The 20,803-nt window shown below is 41.1% G+C and overlaps 1 protein-coding gene across 1 annotated transcript in view; it reads right to left on the reverse strand.

The window, feature by feature from the left end:
• The window catches only part of FNDC3B (fibronectin type III domain containing 3B), a 181,991-nt gene that overhangs the window by 19,291 nt on the left and 141,897 nt on the right, over positions 1–20,803 (reverse strand). The window contains exons 21-22 of the mRNA XM_054385962.1: positions 17,236–17,516; positions 9,279–9,491 (exon numbers count right to left, since the gene is read on the reverse strand). Of these exons, the coding sequence (XP_054241937.1) occupies positions 9,279–9,491; positions 17,236–17,516 (494 nt within the window). The remainder of the gene's footprint in view (positions 1–9,278; positions 9,492–17,235; positions 17,517–20,803) is intronic.

Raw genomic sequence — 20,803 nt, forward strand, 5'->3', positions numbered from 1 at the left:
AAATAGGACAGACTTACACTGGTTAGTTCCAATGTTACATTATAACTATTGTACTGGTAAAACTGTGAGATAGAATGGGGACACAAGAAGATTAGACAAATCAAAAGTGCTCCTGGTTCCTAGAGAGGAACACACTTAGAGAGGGTGGAAGTGCTTACACTTTCATTTCATATTTCCTCAACACTCTTCCCTTCCAAGACAGACAAAACCAAAACACAAAGGATGCTCAAGTGTGTCTCAACCAAGATGACTTCATGCTCTAACCTCTACTTACCTTCACATCAATCCCCAAAGCGTGTAGATAAGCACGAAGAATGCTCAGTTTAAAAGACAGCAGGCTACACACCTTTAACTGGCACCCTGCCTTTGGAAAAAGACCACCCCTGTAGGTTAATGACATTCTCAACACACCTCCATCAAGGCTTTTTTTTTTTTTTTTTTTTTTTTTTGGAAGTTTGCACAAGCAAACCTTTCTTATTCTAATTGAACGTGCTGCAGGGTTGCCTCTTCACTGAAATAACAGCAGAAACTGAAAAGAAAGCAACTTTCTCCAGGGACAGAGACATCCCCCCAGTGGCTACTTCTCCCTCATCTCACTTGAGCAATTCCAATTCCCCACTTCCCAGACATTCTCATGTCAGTCATGGGTTATTCATTTACCTACATGCAGCCGAGCAGAGAGAACGCAATGTCCTGGTACGATCGTTTGGGAGACACCACTGCTGTTAGGTTTTCATCAACACCTTTTTGATTCTCAGTGAAGATCATCTTGGAAACATTTCACATGTGGCAGCTATTTTCTTTCCTCCCACTGAGTCACTTCCAGTCGAGCAGAGGAATATGAATGTACTCACTCTACCTCTGCTCGTTAGTTCTCAGCACGCTTTAATAAGCAAGGTCCCTTTCAAACTCTTGGGTTCTACGTTGTAGTAACTTAGAACCATTGAGCTGTGTCCTTAGAACTATTTAATTGAAAGAAAATACTCCATACAGCGCTGAGCCGAGGTACAAAGGCTTGAAAAGCCCCTGGAGTGGTTCTGTTACTGTTTGCCAGAAAGACACAGTCATCTGCCACAGCTTTGGCTGGAGGGAAATCATTGATACAGCACTGGTCTGACCTGGCAACCTGAGGCTTCATGCACAGACAATGGCAAAACTGGAAACTCAAAGTACATGAATCTCACAAATCAACACCTCTTCTAATAGTATCACAATGTCCCTGTTGTCTGCACAACCATTTCCTTAGACTACTCCTCCATTTTGTTTAAAGAATGTTGATTTATGTAATTTTCTTTCCCCACCAGCAGCTCCCTAGACTATGCAGTGGCACCAAGGAAAGCAAAGCTTCCAAACAAAAGCATTTAATTGATTTCTGCTGTATTTTAAAATGTTCAGCTCCAAGAGAAAGGCTTGACATCTGCAGCACCCTCATATCCATCAGTGCTCCTAGAACCAGTAATCCTTTCAGCTTTGGGACACCTTTTTCAAGCCACTCTTTGGCATCTCCTTTGCAGATGGTGCTGAGGGAAGACAAGTATCTGGGCAGGGGTTCCCAAAAGTTTTGTGCTCCTCCAACCCTGACTTCCAGACCTAACACAAGGTGTGGACCAAAGAGACATGAAGCCTTGGTCCTTCTGATCTGAAGATCTGTATTCCATAAGGTCCCTTTTGGGAAGTTTTAATAATCTATTGCCTGTTCATACTGCATTTAGAAACCAACTTCCACAATGCCCTGTCAATACAATTTTGGTTATAGGTGCTACTACTACTACTAGGACCCACTGAAGGCAGCAACTTTTCCTTCCTTCAGAAAACAAAATTAAGTGGAGAGGAGGAAAAAAAACAGGAATAGAAGTGATAGCAGTCAGATGGAAAGAGCCTTGTTTTCTTTGCTTCATTACCTAGCACATCTGCAGGCTAGACAAAGAGCATTTCGCAGCCAAGAATAGATTTTTAGCTTGCTTCACTACATCATCTTTCATCTGCTGCTGAATTTGAGCACATCATCTGTATTTACCACAGACAAGTCACTTGTCAGAGGTTTGGAATGATTCGAAGTGGAGGTGCCTTAACCTACAGAAGCTCTGCCACAGCAAGAAAATTTGCCTTTTTTGATTTTTATTTTTTTGGAAGGAGTTTCTGGGCACATTTGTGAGGAATGGAAGACAGGTCAGCAAAGTGCCTGAAAGAGGTTTCCAGTGCACAGCCACATCAAAGGCCAAGGAACAGTTAGGAGGGATAATCCTAAGCACAATTTAAGGTGAATTAACAGCATTTGAAGGAAAGGTCTGGGAGAAATTACAGTATCCAACGGTCTGTTGAAAATATACAGTCAGGAAGAACTGGATTGCTAGGCAGCTCCCAACAGCATGGCTTGCAATGGTAGTGTGTTAATAATTAGCAGCAGATGTAAGTAAGGGTGGCCTTAAAGCTAAAACCAAAGAACAAAACACAGTTCAGCAGTAGCAAATTATCACAGAATCAGTAAGGTTGGAAAAGACCTCAAGGATCATCAAGTCCAACCTGTCAGCCAAGAGCTCATGACTACTAAACCATGTCACCAAGTGCCACGTCCAATCCCCTCTTGAACACCTCCAGGGATGGTGACTCAACCACCTCCCTGGACATGCTCTCACAGCCACAGGCATCTCTACCTTCTTTTTGCAGCACTACAAACCATTTTTCTGGTATGGTAGCAAGTCTATGAACCTTAAAATGAAATTCATTCAGCATGCTGTGTTCACAACCACTTACTGATGTGCCAGTCTCATCAATCTCTTTTGGCAAAGACCACTGAGGAAGCCAAGTACAGCCTCTAAATTTACCAACTTCACCAAAATGAAGATGGAGCCTAGAGGTGTGCTCTTGGAAAACTGGCCAACATGATCCTGTTGCTCTAAGCTAAACCCCTTCAGCTATCAAAGACTCATTACTCTAATTAAGGCATTATGTTTCTTATGAGACTGTTACAAATGTGCAGAAAATTGCTTTCATTATGATAATCATCTTTGATCTAGGTGCTGCTCTTATTTATGATGTGCTACATGGAATATTCAGTTACACCCATGAACACTGAAGTACCTGCAGATGTACACAGATCACAATGCAAGAGAAAAATTGTTCCACTGTGTTTCTACATAGTTAACTATTAAGTTTCCCATCAAACCAGAGATTCTTTGAAAACACTTCTGGAATAGCATCTAATCTTGTGTCTCACTAGATTCCCAACAGCTGAAACATTTAATCTCAAACATTTAACATAGTTTTCTCACAGCTCACTGCTTCAAGAGATGATGCACACACAGTTAACTCAGATCTCCTAAAACTGTTGGCTTACTCCTGCTCTCTGGGAACAAAGCTGAAGAATTAACAAGTTAAGCTTTGTACACTTGGAACAGTTCTTCCGTTTGCACAGCACTCACTGCAAAGCCCCAAGCACCTGATCAAAATGCTCTTAATATAAACATCATTGCTGCTAATAGCAATATTCATCTACACAGCACAACAGTATGAAGCAAAGAGATTACCTGAATGATTTTTCTGAATGTTACCTTTCTATTTAGCCAGGTTTGCAGACTAAACTGGAGCATGCCATATGCCCTGGCACTCGTTCTTCATTTGCTTTTCATCATTATTTTACTCAATACGAAAAGGATTTTTCCCTGCAGGTTTTTGCAAGGCTATGTTAATCTATCTAATTTTACACTTAAATGGAATTTCACAAGCTGGTAAGCCTGATATATATCAGTAATTGCTGCTAAAATGGGGGTAAATTGGCTTGATCAGATCAGGAGTGTAAACAATTTTTGAATTAGACTGCTTGAATCTTGCAGTGACCACATAATGGTTAGGCTAGGCAGCAGGCAAGGGCAGCACCTTTACCATTTATCTCTTCGTGTTTTCACTTCACTTTCCTTCAAGTCAATGCAGGGCAAACACTGTAGGTGTTGAGGCTCAAACTTATGACCACTTCACAGAATTCATCAGGTTAGAAGGAACCCTTGAAGGTCATCTTATCCAACCTCCCTGCACTGAGCAGGGTCATCTCCAACTAGGTCAGGTTGCTCTGGGCCCCATCAAGTTCAGCCTTAAATGTCTTGAGGGATAGGGTCTCAACCACATCTCTGGGCAATCTGTTAATACACAGGGACTCTGGGCAACCTGCCTAACATACAGAGACTGTACTTGACACTAATCATTCTGGTGATTAGACCAAACCATCAGAGATAATATTCCACTTTTACAGCCAGAAAGCTGAACTGGACACTGTGTCAGACAATCTCCATTTTGTTTGTGCGCTCTCTTTTTGTTATATTTATTCAAGGAGTATCTAGGTCATAGAAACTATTCTGGAATGAAGGGAAAAGTTTCTTCTGCTGCATACAAGTTTGCCATGCTCAAGGAGAAAAGGTTTCCAGCATCATCAGGTGAAGATGACAGAAAAGTGAGAGAATCTCTGGAGAAGCTAGGAGCTTCATAAAACTGAATCTTTCCGCAGAAAAAAAATGAGTTCATCTGCATCTCCACACTGGCTTTACTGCTCAAAGCACCTTTTAATTTTCCTTGACAACTCCCTCCTGACAAGTGCCTTTTGGTTCCTTTCACCTTGGAAAGTACTGGCATAGGTTTTTAGAACACATTTTTCTCTCTTTCTTCCAGGCTTTCTCTAAACAGTGCAAGAGCTTACCACACAACTACTACCAGCAGCAACACTGACATCTGGGTTAGCAGGCACTGAAATGGATGGGACTCTATGTTTGCCTTGGGTACTGGGAAAGACTTGCATGTCTCCCCTGTTCATAGTTAGGCTTGAAAGGCTCTGTTCACAACCTACCATCCATGGTGAGGAAAGACACCCTAAGCCACTGAAAGGCAATGGAGAGTCTACCAAGCTTACAGCTCAGATGTCCTCTGCTGCCTGCGCCATGCTAACACACGCTTTTGGGATGGGGAATATGAGGGGTGGTGCCTCCTGAAATAAATATTCAAGTTCAGTTAAAACTCTCCAAGTAGAAGAAACCCATTCAAAGGATTATGCCATTTGATTACAAATGTTATTCCTTCCTTGGAGTCACTAGAATTTTCCAGGGCTACACCAACATATGGCTGTGGCCCTTGAGATATTCAGGCGTGACAAGGCTCTGAGCAACTTAATCTAGTGGAGGATGTCCCTGCTCACTGCAGGGACATTGGACTGGATGACCTTTGAAGTTCCCTTCCAACCCAAACCATTCTGTGATTCATATCCTAACCAGGATGACAGTGTGTGCACAATGACTGTGCCTAATTAATATTTACAGTCATTAGGCAAGTTCTATTTTGTGATTGATTTTTCATTGGCGTTGAAGAATATCATCTCCTTAAATGGCAAGGAGGTCTCATTTAGCAAAGGTTTTTAAAAACAGTTTAATAAATAATCTCTTGCATGCTATGAAAGGGAAATACTACTGCTGTTTACCCAGTGACACGTGGTGGTAATTCATTTATTCAGTAAGTAGCCATAACAAAAGCAATTACAGTTTAGAATGCCAGTAAACACCAGCTCTTGCAATTCACTTATCAAAGCAAACTTGCCAAAAATTGTCAATGACCTTTTATTGAAATGTAAAAGGAATATGTTTAGGCTGGTTCTTAGCAAACCCTACCAACGATTTTCCCTTAAAATATAATGATATTTTTTTTTGGTTTGGATTCTGTAAACACAAAAATCACAGATTTCATCTCAACTCCAACCTACATCCATCTAAAAGAAGCACAAGCAGCAGATAAATGACCCATTAATAATGTACTTGCTAATTCTCTCTTTCAGACTGGGTATTTGTAAGCATTTTAAGACACTAAGAGGTATAATTAGTTGTAAGAAAAACTAAAGACTAATTACCAGCAGAGGGGGGGAAAAAATAAATAATCAAAAGCATTACTATAATTAGGTTCATTTGTTTCACTTGGAGAGGAAAAATCCACAGTATTCTGGAAAACAGTGCAACTTCATTGCTATGATTTTCCTGACATTAATAGAATTAGGAAATGAAGTAATAACTAATAGTTTATTTTACAAAAAAAAAAAAAAGACATTTTATAGCCCTCTTTACAATCACTCTCAACTAACGTTCCCATGTTCTGTGCTTTCTAGAAACAGATTATTCTTCATTTCCACTTAATGCTACACATAATTGAAAGGACAAGAGGTGCTAATTTGATCTTCCTAAATGTCACACACTGCAAAGCAAATGAGAGATAAAGCAGGTACATTTCTGATGTGCACACCTTTTCAAGCCCTCACATTAATCAGTGTCAGATTTCCAAGTATTTTGTTGCAGAGGTCTTGCAATCAATGAAGCATTTAGTCTCCAGCAACTGGCCTGTTATACCTCATTACAGCATGGGGATGTGAAAAACAATTCTTAATGACCAGGACACACTCAAGAGCACTGCCTGACTATCACTGTGTAAAACTGTAGATGAATCTTTACAAAAAGGTCATTAACAGGACCAGGGTCACAACTGAACTTACTGGAGATGTTTTTTAGTTTTTTTTTTTTTTAATTTCTTTTAAAGAATTTGCTCATTTTTTGTATTTCTGTTGGTGAAAGCCTTTCAATGGCATTTTAAAGCTGACTCCTATTTTGAACCTCATTAGTAAGCAATGCTACAATAAGCAAAGTGAAGGCTCAGATTCATCAAAGAAGGGAAAATTGTAATACTGAGTTGAAGGATTTAAATACAAAGCTGTTAAAAGTAATTTCAGATGTCTCAGGGAATACACTAACAAAATCTTCTGAAAGGTTAAGGGTATGACAGAGGTTAATTTTGAATGATCCATGTTTCCACCACAGCCTCTTTGCCTTGAGTGTCTTCTCTCAACAGAGGACAGCACAGAACCTTTCTACAACCCTTTCAAACCATAAAAATAACCTCAAAACCATTTGGTGTCATTTTTTTTCACCAGAGGCAGGCTTCCCAGAGAGGTGGTTGATGTCCCAAGCCTGTCAGTGTTTGAGGGGCATTTGGACAATGCCCTTCCCATGCTTTAGCTTTTGATCAGCCCTTAACTGGTCATGCATTTGGACTAAGTGATTGTCACAGGTCCCTTCCAACTAATATTCCATTGAAAGTCCACAGCTTACCTGCATTAGCCTGTTACAGCACTGTGCAATTAAAGAAGCCAGTGATGCTCAAAGAACTGTGTTCCACTATTTTTCACAAGCACATCTGAGTAACCCCTCAGCCAGGAGCGGGTTCATTTTATGGGAACAATCTAAGAGAGGACTCCTGCCTCTGTAACTATCTGCTGTTTGTACCCATTCATGTGTGGGCTGTCATTCTCTGCTCATTAGGAGTGACAGCTCTCCCAAATGTACAAAACTTCCCTGCTGTATCCTTTCAGGAACATCTCTCACTGTGATCAATGTGCACAATGGGAAGCAAAAAGGGACTGTCAGATAGGGAACAAATAAATAGATCTTATTGCCAAGACCTGCCGGCTCCAACTGTTCTCAAACACAGCCCAGCACAGACAGCATTGTACCCATTTTGTGCTGTGCCTATGCCAATGTGCACCTCACCAGCTGCAGGGCTCAGGGCTACAGCTCATTTCAGGTATTATCTGAATTAATTGCTGCAAACCCAATCACCAAAGGAAGCCATTTCATGCAAGGACTCTCTGCAAGTAGGAGGAGACAATGCGATGTAGGTGAGTAGTTTCTCTGTGTCTTTGAGAGCTCCTGTGGACTACAAGCCAAATTAAATGCTAAGAAGATCTAGCAGAATATCAAGTTCAAATTCCTCCTAATTAACAGCTCTTCAGAGACCATTTGCAGCAGGAAAAGTCTGTGCAAAACCAAAAGGACGACGCTAAAGCCTTGTGCAAAACCAAAGGATGATGCTAAAGCCTTGTGTGAAAGGAAAAGGGGAGAAAGCTCCCCTCCTTTGCTGCCAGGTAACATAACCTATTTTATTCCTACAAGGAAATGTATTATTTTCTCCAACATAAAGACAGGTTTAAAACAATTTACAGTTCTTCACCACCCTACCTGCCGAGCTACATGAAAGCAAACAAAAGAAGCCTGCTGGATGTTTCTTTAGAGCTGGCTTGATCACATGCTGCTGCAGGTGATGGGCTCCTGCCAAGCATCACTGCACTCTGAAGAAACTGTTTTTATCAGTCAGACTTTCAAATGGGCATTTATATTCATTGGATATCTCTCAGTACTGATACAGGGGAGCATGTACCCTCCTCTGCATCAATACAGTTGAGACACTGGCAGGTATTTAGGCATTATTCATGGTGCTTTTATTACTCACAATTAGAGTTTTTGGGCCAGACCTTCAGCTGGCATAAACTCAGCACAGCTCCATTTAAATTAAAGGAATCATGGTAATTTACACCAAATTATGATCTGTACTGAAGGTCTCTAAGGATTATCTACTTAATACGTCAGTTATTTTACCTAATTAAACTAGCTGAGCATGTTTCTCAGTAAATTATAAGCCATCTATGATATTTATTCATTGAAGAGCTCAGACTGTTAGGCAATACTCACAGACTGCCTTTCTTCTCTTCCCTTTTCCATTGAATATCTGATCACAACTTGGGAGTTACATTATCAAATCTTCCCACATAAAGTTTGCACAGGAAAATACTGTTTGCTGAGCACTGACTGTTCAATGCTAATTTTTGTCTTTCTGGCACAGTCAAAGCTCTCATGGCTTTGTAGAAAGCTTTAGGGAAGAGAAACATGCTGGATGAGCTCTTCTGCAACCTGATCTCATCACCATTCTGCAGCTACCAAGCTGAAGCCAAGCTCATATTTTCTAATGCTCCAAAATATTACAGCTGTAAAACCCTGGCCATCACATCACCCAAAAGACTTTGTTCTGCTCAGTTTTGCCTTTCCTAGACTTCTGATTTTGTAACCATTTTATTAATGCACAGAGCATGTTGGGTGTGATATATTTGTTCTATATATTCCAAAGGATAAAGCACTACAACCATAAAAACTGGTATTAACTTTCACTAGCAGAGAGGCCAGGGTTTTGCTACAATTTCAGCAGGACAGCACTGGATTCAATTGTTCTAAAACAACTTAAGACAGCTTTGTTACATAATTTGCTCAGTTAGAAAACAGCCAGAATCCCTTTAAAAACAATAATTTCATGTCTATTTGTAGCTATGAAGTAATCAGGAAAACTATTTTTCTTACTGGGGATTCACAACTGCATTATGATAAATGAGAATTCCTTTTCATTAACACAAAGAAAAGATTTGTTTGTTTTACCTTTTATTTCTGTCTTCTATCTGCAAGATATAGACCATGTCATCCGTAGCATGAAGCTTGGAACTGCTGTCTCCCCACTTCAGCTTCAGGCTCTGAGGACCTGCTGCAGCACACTCTAACCGAGGAGGTAATGGTGGCAATGGCCTGGTTTTTGCTTTAATAAAGTGGCTAAATGGTCCAGCTCCAATTTCATTGATAGCCTGGATCCTGATCCTAAAAGGAACGACAAAAAGGCAGTAAATGTTAAGTGAAGTGCTTTCATGAGGTTCTTGGTATAAGAAAGTCTCAAGAAACAAAACAGCCTTCTGGACCTGACTGCTTCATCACCACCACAGTGCCTGCTCCCAGCTCCCGGTGCTGCACTCTGGCAAAATGAAAGGTAAAAACATACAATGTAACCGGGATGGTAATGATAAAAATGGTAAAAATGACAGTGCAGGTGTCAACAAATGCAGTAAGGCAGAGGGGGAAGATTTGGATAAGCAGCCTCAGAAGCAGATGGTAGTCCCCTTAGCCAGATGAGCTAGGGACAGCAGCACAGGTGCAAGTGCAACCTGGAAAACATGAAGTGTTTAACTATGAATAAATAAAATGCAGAAGTGTGTTGTGGTTGTCTGACAAAGGTCAGAAATCATGATGTGAAAGCACTGGTGCCATGAAACCCATCTCCGTGCTGGTAAATACCTCTGAAGACCAAAGAACAGGATTATTCCAGTGTGTGCAGCACCTCATGAAGAACACCATTTAAGTACTCGAAACGACTGGGCAGATCTAAGAGGGTTAACAAACCTTCCACACACCTTCCACAGCCTGTGGAAACGTTAACCATCAGTGAACTACACATGAGCTCAAATAAATCCGGGCTCAAGTCACTCTCGCAAGATGCACAAAAGCTCCTGAGCCATTCTAATGGCATTAGGGACATTTAGAAGACAAAAGCAGACCACCTACCTAGTCACATAAGTTTTAACTTGGAAATACTAAGACCAAGCCAGGCTTCTCAATTCTATTTCTTTCTTAAGATAATGACTCCTGGCTTCTGCTCTGTCAGTTTCTCTTATATGTCTGTGCTTTAGTTTAATAGTTTGCAGAGTGACAATTTGCTTGTAGGAAGGAGTGAAGAGTAGTAGTCTTTTACTATGGCAACACCAACAACATCATCACAACAACCATGTGAAAGATGCATTCCTAAAGAGCTTTGAGGACTGTGCAAGTAGAAATTTTGGAAGAGATGAGCCTGAAAGGTTTCAGAAGTTTGTTAAAGTATAAGGAAACAGGATGGGCATGCTAACTGGGTTTTTTGGATAGTTCAGCCTACTTTAGATAGCTGGACACATCACTGACTTTGGAAATCCTGTGCACAGCAGCCTAGCATTTTCTCTTTCCACCAGACTCTTCACAAGAAGTGTTACTTCTTCTCAAAACAATGAGCCACCATGAAGCCAGAAGTACCTGGGGGAGGTGGTAGAGGGAGAAGGGCAGAACCTGATACACCCCGATGACTGCCTGCTTCAGAGAAAGTGAAAGCCCAGTACATAAAGTGATCTAATTTAATATAAACACAGGAAAAATTACTTTGCTTGGAACAGCAGGTTATCAGTTCTACCATTAGAAAAAGATTAGTAGGGTTAAAGGGATAGTGAAACCCAATATTCCCCACTAAAATAACTCAACACCCTCAAACCATATTTTCTGCTATTTCAATGAAAAAAAAAGGGTTAAATGATTAATAAGCACTCTGCAAAAGAGCAAAGCTCTATCTACTGATTAGGCAGCTAAAGTAATTGCAGACTGTAAGAATACACTGTGTTTACACAATCATGTGTAAGGCTAAACCATTGCTTACTGACCTAGCCACTAACAAGAGTAAACTAAGTATTACTTGGTGTGGAACTGCTTTTCCTTTTAGCTGTCCTTCTGGTTTCAGGAAATGCACCCTAACCACCTAACAACACCACATAAGGATAATTTCATCCCCCTCCCAAAGACTGGATGGAATACAGCAAGATCTAGTGGGAGCTTCCTCTGCTACTGCTGAATACAAGCATTTGATATGAAAAGAGCAAAAGGCTTTTTCTAGTGTCTTCAGAAGCATAATTAATATAGGCATTGATTTTATTTTATATCACTGGTTTGCTTCAGATTGGAAAGTCATTACACTAATATTTCATGGTCTTACCACTAAGAAAAAAACAGTGAAAACTGTTTAAATTTTCCCTGGGTTCTGGCAAGTTATCCATATGCACATAAACAGCTACAGTACAAAATGCTGCTACTTGTTTGGTTTTTTTTCTGTAGACTGATTACAGCAACATGTTGTAGACTATAGAGACTTCCTGCTTTGGCATTATCCTAAGTCATAGTACCAACAACAAAGCCTCTCTTGTCCTCAAGCATCATAACTAACCCTTTTCCAAATGGCAGCTCTCACACCTGACAACAAGCAGTGAATGAAGCACAAGAACCACATCACATGTCCTAAGCAGAGGCTGATGGATGTGGTTTTTATCATGTGCATGACCATACATCTGCACTTGTTTGTCTTTACTTTGCCAGGTATTGGCACAAAAATGCATCTCTTTCCTTCCCTCATCTGTTGTTGCTTTCACCTGCTGCACAGTGCTCTTGCTCCCTCCTTCTGACACACACTAATATGCACACACCCACAAACACCACTTCTCACTCTGGAAACTCTTAAAATAGAGACAGGCATCTTCCCAAATCAGTGAAAGTAGGAACTGTTTTACTTGACTCTAACAGGACTGGATGTGGCTGTCCTTTTTCTTCTGAGCACACCAATGTAAAACTCTTTGTGAAGTGCCTCTATCGTTTCCAGGTGCTGAGCTAGTTTTGGTTTTCTGTGCATGTGGTGGCATAATCCAGACCCAGCTCTTACCTCCTGAACCACAGCACTGGCACCTCAATGGATATCAGGCCTTGGAAATGTCCACAAGGAAGGAGATAAAGGAAAAGGGAAAAAGAAAGGGGAGAAAAGAGGTCTGTCTGGAGAAGGAGGGAGACCATATGGCGGTGGGACAGCACCTTGTACTGCAGCAACTTTGCCCCAGCTCAGGTGTTTTGTCAAGTCCCTGACACAGCTTGTGACACTCTGAGCTCCTCCAGGTAAGTGCCACAGCCATTGTAAGAGAATTTCCACAACTAAGTGGAAACCAATTGCTCTTTACAGAGCTGATACTGGGAAAAATGAATTCATAATTTTTGCATAAAAGCAGTAGATATGTAGAAGTATTTGCAATAAAGCCACTTCCTGAATTCCTTTGAAGTTTTTTACTAATGGTTTGTAAGCTGAAATGCCCCAATCACCTGGAAAGGTGGTTTTACAGGCTGGCAATCACTATTTGAAAGTAAGCTCTTTGAAAATATGAAGACTGTGTTTAGGGACAGTGCCTAATTCTGCAGACCTTGCACCAATAGTGCTTGTATTCCTTCTCACATTATCTCTCACTGCATCTTTAAACATTAGGGGGAAAAAAAATTAAATCAGACCAGGCAAATTTAGAAACCATTAAAAGATCTTTAACAGACCATTCTATCTTACCAGAGTCTTGACCCAGGAAAATAAACACACACTAAACAGGATGCTATTTTCAGATTGGTCACAAAATGCTTTGTACAGTATTCCAACAAACTGAAAAAAAATCACTTTTGAATTAATCTTAAGAGTCTGACATGAGAAGAGTTTGATTCACTAGTTCCCATAAATGGAATGCCACTAGTTGCAATACCAGTGCCTGTGGAAACCTGGGGGAGTTAAAATGCCACGGACTTCAAAAGAAGAGGAGAAGCAGAATGCTCCAGCACCATCAGCCTCAACATAAGGGCCAAACAATCACACACAGCCCCCTCCAGGGCATGCCAGCTCCAGATATCTCCACTGAGACTGACTCCTCTAGGGCTGGAACAAGGTTTTACACTCTGAAGCGTAAATTTATAAACCACTTCAGCACTGCTAACTTGAGCATCCACATGCATTCTTCTCTCTCCATCTTGGAAGATCTTTTCCTTGATACAGTTTAGAAACTCAAAATATCTGGAATTTTAATTCCTAAACCAAATTAAAATTGTCCCTATTAAAATGTAATAAGGCTAATATGTTTTTTTCTGTAAACTAAGTAGCTGCAGAAGGAAATAGGCATTCTGGAAAAGCAGAAGTTGTTTTGCAGTGAAGTATCTCGCCAGCACAGCACAATTAGCTACAGAAAGGGTTGAGCAGAGCTTGGGAACAGAGTGTAACAGAAAATTGGTATTTCTATTACAGTTGAACCCTTGCTTCTTGTGGAATATTTATTAACTCACTTCTAGTTACATCAGTTCACAGAAAGGCAGTCCAAGTATCATTACTATGTAATCGGAGCTTCCAGAGCTTCGTGGTTATGTCAATAAACCAGAGAGACTGCAGAGCTCTCAGATACATTTCTTCAGCTGCTCACCTAATGGTGGGGTTACAGAGTGCTTCTGCAAGGCACCTGCTTTTTGCCACAGGAGAGCTGGTCTGACACTGAAGAAGTCCTCTTCAAATCAACCCTACACTGGCCATCATCTGCTCAGCAGAGGCATGTCCCCATTCCTCCTGCCTTGAATGGATTTTATGATGCAGATCCTGCTTGTGGCATGCTGGCTGGATCTAATATGGAGATCAGAAACTACCAAACTCATCAGCTTCAAGTCCACCTCTAGAAAGAGCCCAGAGCTTGCTCATTGTCTGCTTGAGCTGCTCATGTGTGGCAGTTCCCAGAGAGCAGAGCAGAAGCAGCAGAGCAATGCCAGACTTAAGCTAACAAGCCCAACAGGGTGGACTCACATAGACAATGCTGTTAGAATCAGACTGCTATATAAAACAACGTTCCTTTCCAGTTTTGGACTTGGTGGATCCATAATAACCTAGATTTGCAATGAAAACATGTAAGCCCTTTGCTGGTATACTTGAATATCTGCTGAAGCTTTGGCAAGAGAGTTCAGAGTCTCAAACCCAGTAGTGTTTGTCTTGTTTAGTCTAGAAAAAACAAGGCCTGGATGGAAACATATTCCCTGCTTTTAAACACAGCAGGGAATAAACACTTGAGAGAGAGTAGAGCTAGCTGAGTTAAACAAAGTTGACATGAAAAGAAAAACCACTGGTGAACAAGTTCAGAGAATGAGGTCTGTGATGTTCTGAAACGCTCCTCTGATTAAAACAGGGAGGTCAAACATCTGCCACTTCTTAATGTACAGCTTGATAAATGTGTTTCTTAGACACATCCATCAGGGCACAGATGTTCCCTGAAGAAAGACAAGTGTCAAGAGTGGCTTGAAGAAGAAATATCAATGAAAAGAGTTAACACCAGGCAGCCAGAACACTTTGACATGTCTTTCTATGAGCAGAAAAATACTGGAAGCTATAGATGAGGTGCTTCTGAAATTCAGCTGCAGTCACCTGTCTTCCCTGACAGGCATGAGAGGCAAGATTTGGGGTATTCTTTCTCTTACTTTATTAAATAAAAGAGCTTTTATATATTATTACTTCTGATCAGTCATCCACTGGTTTGTGCTCTTCACAATACTTTTTTTTTTTCTTGGTAGGAACTTAGTCTTGCAACAATATTCAGAGCAGCTGCAGTCAATGCTTGTGCTTTAGCCTTTAATTTTGGATCAGAGGCAAGGAGATTCCTCGACTAAAATATGTGGTTTAGTATGGTGCTTTTTACAACATACCAAAATAAGACTGCCAAACCTCCCCTAAAAATCCAGTATGAACTCACTGTAACTCCTTCTGCCATGAAAAAAAATTTATAAGAGCTTAATGGACAAGAATGTAGGATGATTATAATGAAGACCCTCAGTTCAAGGACAGGGAACTGCTTGAAAGAGTCCAGCACAGAGCCACAAGAATGATTAAGGGAGTGGAACATCTCCCTTAGGAGGAGAGACTGAGGGAGCTGGGGCTCTTTAGTTTGGAGAGGAGGAGACTAAGGGGTGACCTCATTTGTGTTTATGAATATGTAAAGCGTGATTGCCAAGAGGATGCTCAATGACAGAACAAGGGGCAATGGGGGGAAGTTGAGGCATTGGAAGTTCCATGGAAACATGAGGAAATTTTTTTCCCTAAAGGAAACTAGACAATCAAGAACCAGCTTAAAAACAAGACAAAAACCCCTCAAACCCCAAACAAACAAAATCACACATGAAAAAAAAGGGGAAAAAAAAGACTTCAGTGAAGAATTTAGATGGTCCAGTCTGGCTGTCTTGACTGTATTGCTCAAAGCTCTCATTTTAGCTGCTTTGACTCTTGACTGGACAAGAGAGGAGAAAGCAGGGAGTATAGACTGCCCAGAGATGATGCAGTTCCACAGCTGGGTATCCAATCAACAGAAAAACTCTTCAACTTCTTGTTACTTTTATTAGGTTTTTGATTAAACTTCAGTCAGATGGGTTCCTTGGTCTGGCTTACAGCAAGATCACATCAGCATCAGTGCTTATGCAAGGCAGAGAGTGAGAAAAGTGGAAGAACACGGGGATGGAAGGAGATCATGACAACAGCAACCTGAATTGGCTAAAAGCTTTGTGCAGCTTACTCACATGCAGTATTTTCACAAAGACCTTAAACTAGCTTTCTCTCTACTCAGCTACAAGGTTTGGAATGGGATGACAGCATTTTGCTGCTACAGAAGAGGGGACAACACAAGGAGGGAAGAAGAGGTTTCCTCTGACAGCAGTGCTAGCTTAAATTCACTACAAAATGAGAATCTTAAATAAACACAGAAGAACTCGTTGCTGCCTTTGCCAAAAAGGATGACAGCATTACAAGCCACTGAAGAACTGGGGACAGCAACCCAGTCATATTTCCTGGACTGATATAAGTGACATGGAACAGAAGGGTTCTCCATCATCAAATTCCTATTTCACCTTCTTTTTTTCCAGCTTGCCAGAGGAATAGCTGTATTTAATAAATCTACATCTTTATGGCTTTGAAACCAAGATATTCTAGGCAAAGACCTGGAGCCACTGTGCGAAGGCACTGCAAGCAATAGATGTTCCTTGCTTTAAGTAACTTCTAGTACAGCTGCTTGTACACCTGCTACGAGAAGTTCTTCTTCCTGGGTAAATGACAAAATCTATAAAATTAACTTTTCATTTCGACTCTGCAAGACCTGTTGGATTGTGACCTTGAATAGAAAGAGAAACAGAAAAATACCACAGAAGGTTCTGTGCCATGTCTAATTTTATGACTGTGGGGTCAAGTTTCAGTTTTTATTAGAACAGTACTTAAAATAGAATTTCTTTTGTCACATCTTCTGCTGCACTGCTGTTCATTGCCTGCATGGAGCCTTTTTCTTTTTTAATTAGCAATTAGGAAAAAAAAAACCCACCATATAAGCCTGAACATTAAAATAATAACAGAATTGTGGCAATGTCACTTAGAAATGGATACCGAAGCAATATAAGGGAATTGGTTGTACATTCAGATTATCTTTTAATTCATCTCCGTAAGCTAGAAACAAAAAATAGCTGCAGGTATACAAATAAAAGTTCATTGTGTGCAAATTGCTATCCCCTCACAGGGATCAATGCAGTTAATAGCATCAAGCCCTGGAACAGTACTGCCAAGCATCTGAAAAAACATGGTGTTGCCTGCTAATTTTAGTTATTTCACATTTTTACTATTTATTTACCTACTGTAACCTTACCTTAGCAGAGCAACTAGAAAAAAAGGAGAAGTCAGAGACAATGCAAGGAGAGGAGAAAGAGGAAAAAAGTGGGGAGAGGAGAAAACAATATTTGAACAAGAACTACTGTACTTCATTCCATCAAGGAACTCTTGCACCCTAGGTCGGTTCTGTGGGTTGGTGGTGGTTTACTTTGACTCCCTTGACATGCTATAAACATGCCCTATGTAAAAATGAAGCTGTGTGACCTCAATCCTGAGTGCTCTGTCCCACATCAAAGAACTTGTACTCACCGGTATGAGGTCTCTGGGAGCAAATCCTTGATGACATAACTTGTAACATTTCCTACTGGAACGCTGACGTGCCCCAGGTCGATGTTGTATGACGTGATCTCGGCGCCGTTGTTGCTTGGCTCTTCCCAGCTCAGGACAAGGCACACAGAGGGTGAGGGCTGACAGGCATCCACCTGCTCATCCTCCAGCACCGAGAGGGTGGAGACCGCATCAGGCACCGAGGCGGGGATCCTGCAGGTCACCAGGTCGCTGTAGGGTCCGGCTCCTGCCTGGTTAATTGCCTGTGTGTTGGGGAAAAAAATACTTGTACAGGATGTTCTTTCCTATGCCTACTGAGTTCATAATAATCAACTCTGCAGCCTGGGAAGAGTTGCATGGATTCTTCAGAGAACATGCACCGCTGGCTTATGCTCCAAAGCATGACTCATACACTCCACCTATACTAGAGCAATTTATATCTTCCTTTGTTACTCAGAAGTATCTCTCAGATAAATTGGAGAATACTTCTCTTTTCTCTAATAGCTATTTAATTAAACTTAACCTTTTCAGCAGCAGCAAAGTTTGTTTAGTAAAGGAAAATGTCACAGCCATGCTGTCAGTGACAGGTGAGATCATGTTGTCCAGCAAATTGGCTACCTGAAATTGCTGAACCTCCCTCTATAAAATCCTCACTATACTGCATGCAGAGTGCAAGATCAGATGCTTTGTGCAAAGAGAGTATCCCTGGATGTAAGGGACATTGGGCTTGCTGGGAACAACAGGCTCCTAACTCAGAGAACAGATAGATGCTGTCATGCTGAAGAGTTTCTTATATAAGACTATAGGAACTCAGCATGGTGTTAAGTCTATGACTCAAATTTCCTCAGAAATCACCAATCACTAGCAAACCACCACACCAAAGCCCATAGCTCTGTATTTTCCACAAGAGAGGAGAGCAATCAACTATCAAGCTTCCCATCTTGACTCACAGATCCAAGATCCCCATGGGAAACAAGTTTCAAAATCTGGCCCACTTCTGCTCATTAATTACAGAGGCTGTTGTCTTTGCAAGCACAACACGGCAGAACTGTACAGACCTGGTGTTTTATCAGTTGATGCTCAGCCAGTAACAACCACAGTTTATGTGGCACTGGAATGGCCCAGGAAATGACTGGCTTTACCTCCTCAGGATTAGTATAAGATCCTGTGCACACAATCACAGATCCATGCAGGCTGGAAGGGCCCTTAGGACACATCTAGTCAAACCTGCTACTCCAAGTAGAGTCAAAGCTGAATACAGACCAGGTTGCTCAGGGTTTTGTCCAGTTAAGTCTTGAAAAATCCCAAGGATGGAGCTTGCACAGCCCCTCTGGACCACTGTCACATTCCTTAATTGCCCACACAGTGGCAACTTTTCTTCTTTACATCTGGTCTGAACATCTGTTTCAAACTCTACCGGGAGCAAAACTGGACACAGTATTCCAGGTTCTCATGAATGGCATGTAATGGGCAGTACCACCTTCCCTTGATCTGCTAGTTGGGCCCCTCCTGATACAGCCCAGCACAGTATTCCAGGTTCTCATGAATGGCATGTAAAATGGGCAATACCACCTTTCCTTGATGGCTGGGACCCTCCTGATACAGCCCAGCATCCTGCTCCTGCTAGCCCACGAGGTACATGGAGGGCTTGTGATAGCGTATTATGGTTAGGCTGAGCTAGAGGCTGTCCAGAAGGCACAGACCTTCACAAGCAGCTTTGATCTTGCCCAGCATCATCCACCATCCACATTTCCTTGTCATTTGGAGTCCAGAGTCTCCCACTAGATTACAACTCCTTAGAAAACCTGGCCTTACAAGTGTTGCCAGCAGGACTACGATGTCAAGACACGCCAAACAATTGTTTGATTTCCTATCTGCGCTAAACTGCAGTGAGTAACTCATTTCTGCTATGCATAATACAAACACGAAGCCATGTTCTGTTTTGCCAGGAGGCATTTTGTTCAATTAAAGAAAGAGATAATAAAGTTAGATTTGTCAGCCTTTAAAAAGCCTTTCCAAACAAATCCTGCTCCAGGGACATCTTCTATTTAGTGAAGCGCTCCTAGAGCTGTTAAAAGTGAGCTTTGTTTCGTGGCCTGCCAACGACATTATTTGTGTTGCCTCTAAACCAGTGTTTGGCAATCTGTGTCTTTGCTCCAAGCAATTTATTTTCAGTGGTGCCTTTAACTGCTTTATTGGACAATCTCATCATTGTAACTGATGGGAATTTCATTCTTTGCTTCCTAGATAATTCCCCCCACAAACGACACAATATTTCCTTTTGCAGAAGCCACAATTATTTTCAGGAATATTCATTATAGAAAAAAAAAAAGTTGAGCAACAGTAAAGACAAATTATCTGCCCTGCAGTTATACATGCCTGATTCCACAGTTCTCTCTTTTTATTGAGTTACTGTAGGCTGAGATGGCAATCTGTGTCTTTATTAGAAGGCAGTGTAAATGCAGTTTGGGGCATCTTGATTTTTAAGAAGTTAAAAAAAAAAACAAAAAAACAAAACCAGCAAAACCATTTTTTCTGTTAAAGCTGCTAACAGATAAAACCCCAGAATAATAATTCTCTCCTATTTATTGGAAGAAAAAAGGACTTAAAATTTCTGAAACTACCTAACTTGCCTTCTTTGTCTGCTATGCATACTTTTTCTTTTTCCCTTGGGTTTTTCTTTGGTTGGTTTTTTTGGGGTTCTGGATACTTTTTTTTTTCCTGCTCATTGTTTAAATGTTCCAATGTATCTTATAAAATATTCTTCTCCACATAACACACAGGACAAATCTAGAGGATTAAGCCCTCCAGAAAGTAATGCATGGACCACTGATGAACTTCAGTAAAATGTCTTAGTGCTGCTGTGCGTTCCACTTCTGCCTATGGATTAAATCATCTTGTCTGTGTTGAAAAGTGACTAGAGTTGTGTGACATTTTGGTGGCAGGCAATTTGAAATGAACACCCACTCAAAATCAGAGATGCTGTACAGCTGGCTGTCTCCATTTTTAACATGAAAATCTGCTGGAGCTCCCTGCTACTCCCCACAGGAGTGGTCTCAAGGTCTCCTCCCTGCACAGCAGATGCTGAATGCTTTCCCTCTTGCACATACAAGAAGCACTTCCTGGCTCTCACTTCCAAACCACTCACACATGCTCTTTCAAATTCAGGTTCTCCAACAGTGCTAATGCAAGGTACATGGCCAACTATGACCAAGTCAGAATGCACAGTGGAGCGTTCTTGGAGGTGGGGGGCCCTTGCTCCTGGCTGCTGGCCAGCTGCTCAAAAGCTACTTCATATCAAAATAAAACAAAATTTTAAAAAGTTCACAATGTGCTGTTAAAAAACAAAATACAACCTAAGAAGGGAACACTCAACAGAAGCATGTTGCTCTGGATCAAAGAAATGACCCTGGGTGGTCCACACGTTGCCAGCTGGGTGGGTATGTGAATTTTTGGTTGGATTACTGGTGGTATTCTGTCTGCACATAGAAATAAATCTTGTGGAAGGGTATCTTGGACAAAATATTTTTACTTCTCTTCCACTTATTTG

This window comes from Indicator indicator, chromosome 13 (assembly GCF_027791375.1).
Source record: "Indicator indicator isolate 239-I01 chromosome 13, UM_Iind_1.1, whole genome shotgun sequence".
Taxonomy (NCBI): Eukaryota; Metazoa; Chordata; class Aves; order Piciformes; family Indicatoridae; genus Indicator; species Indicator indicator.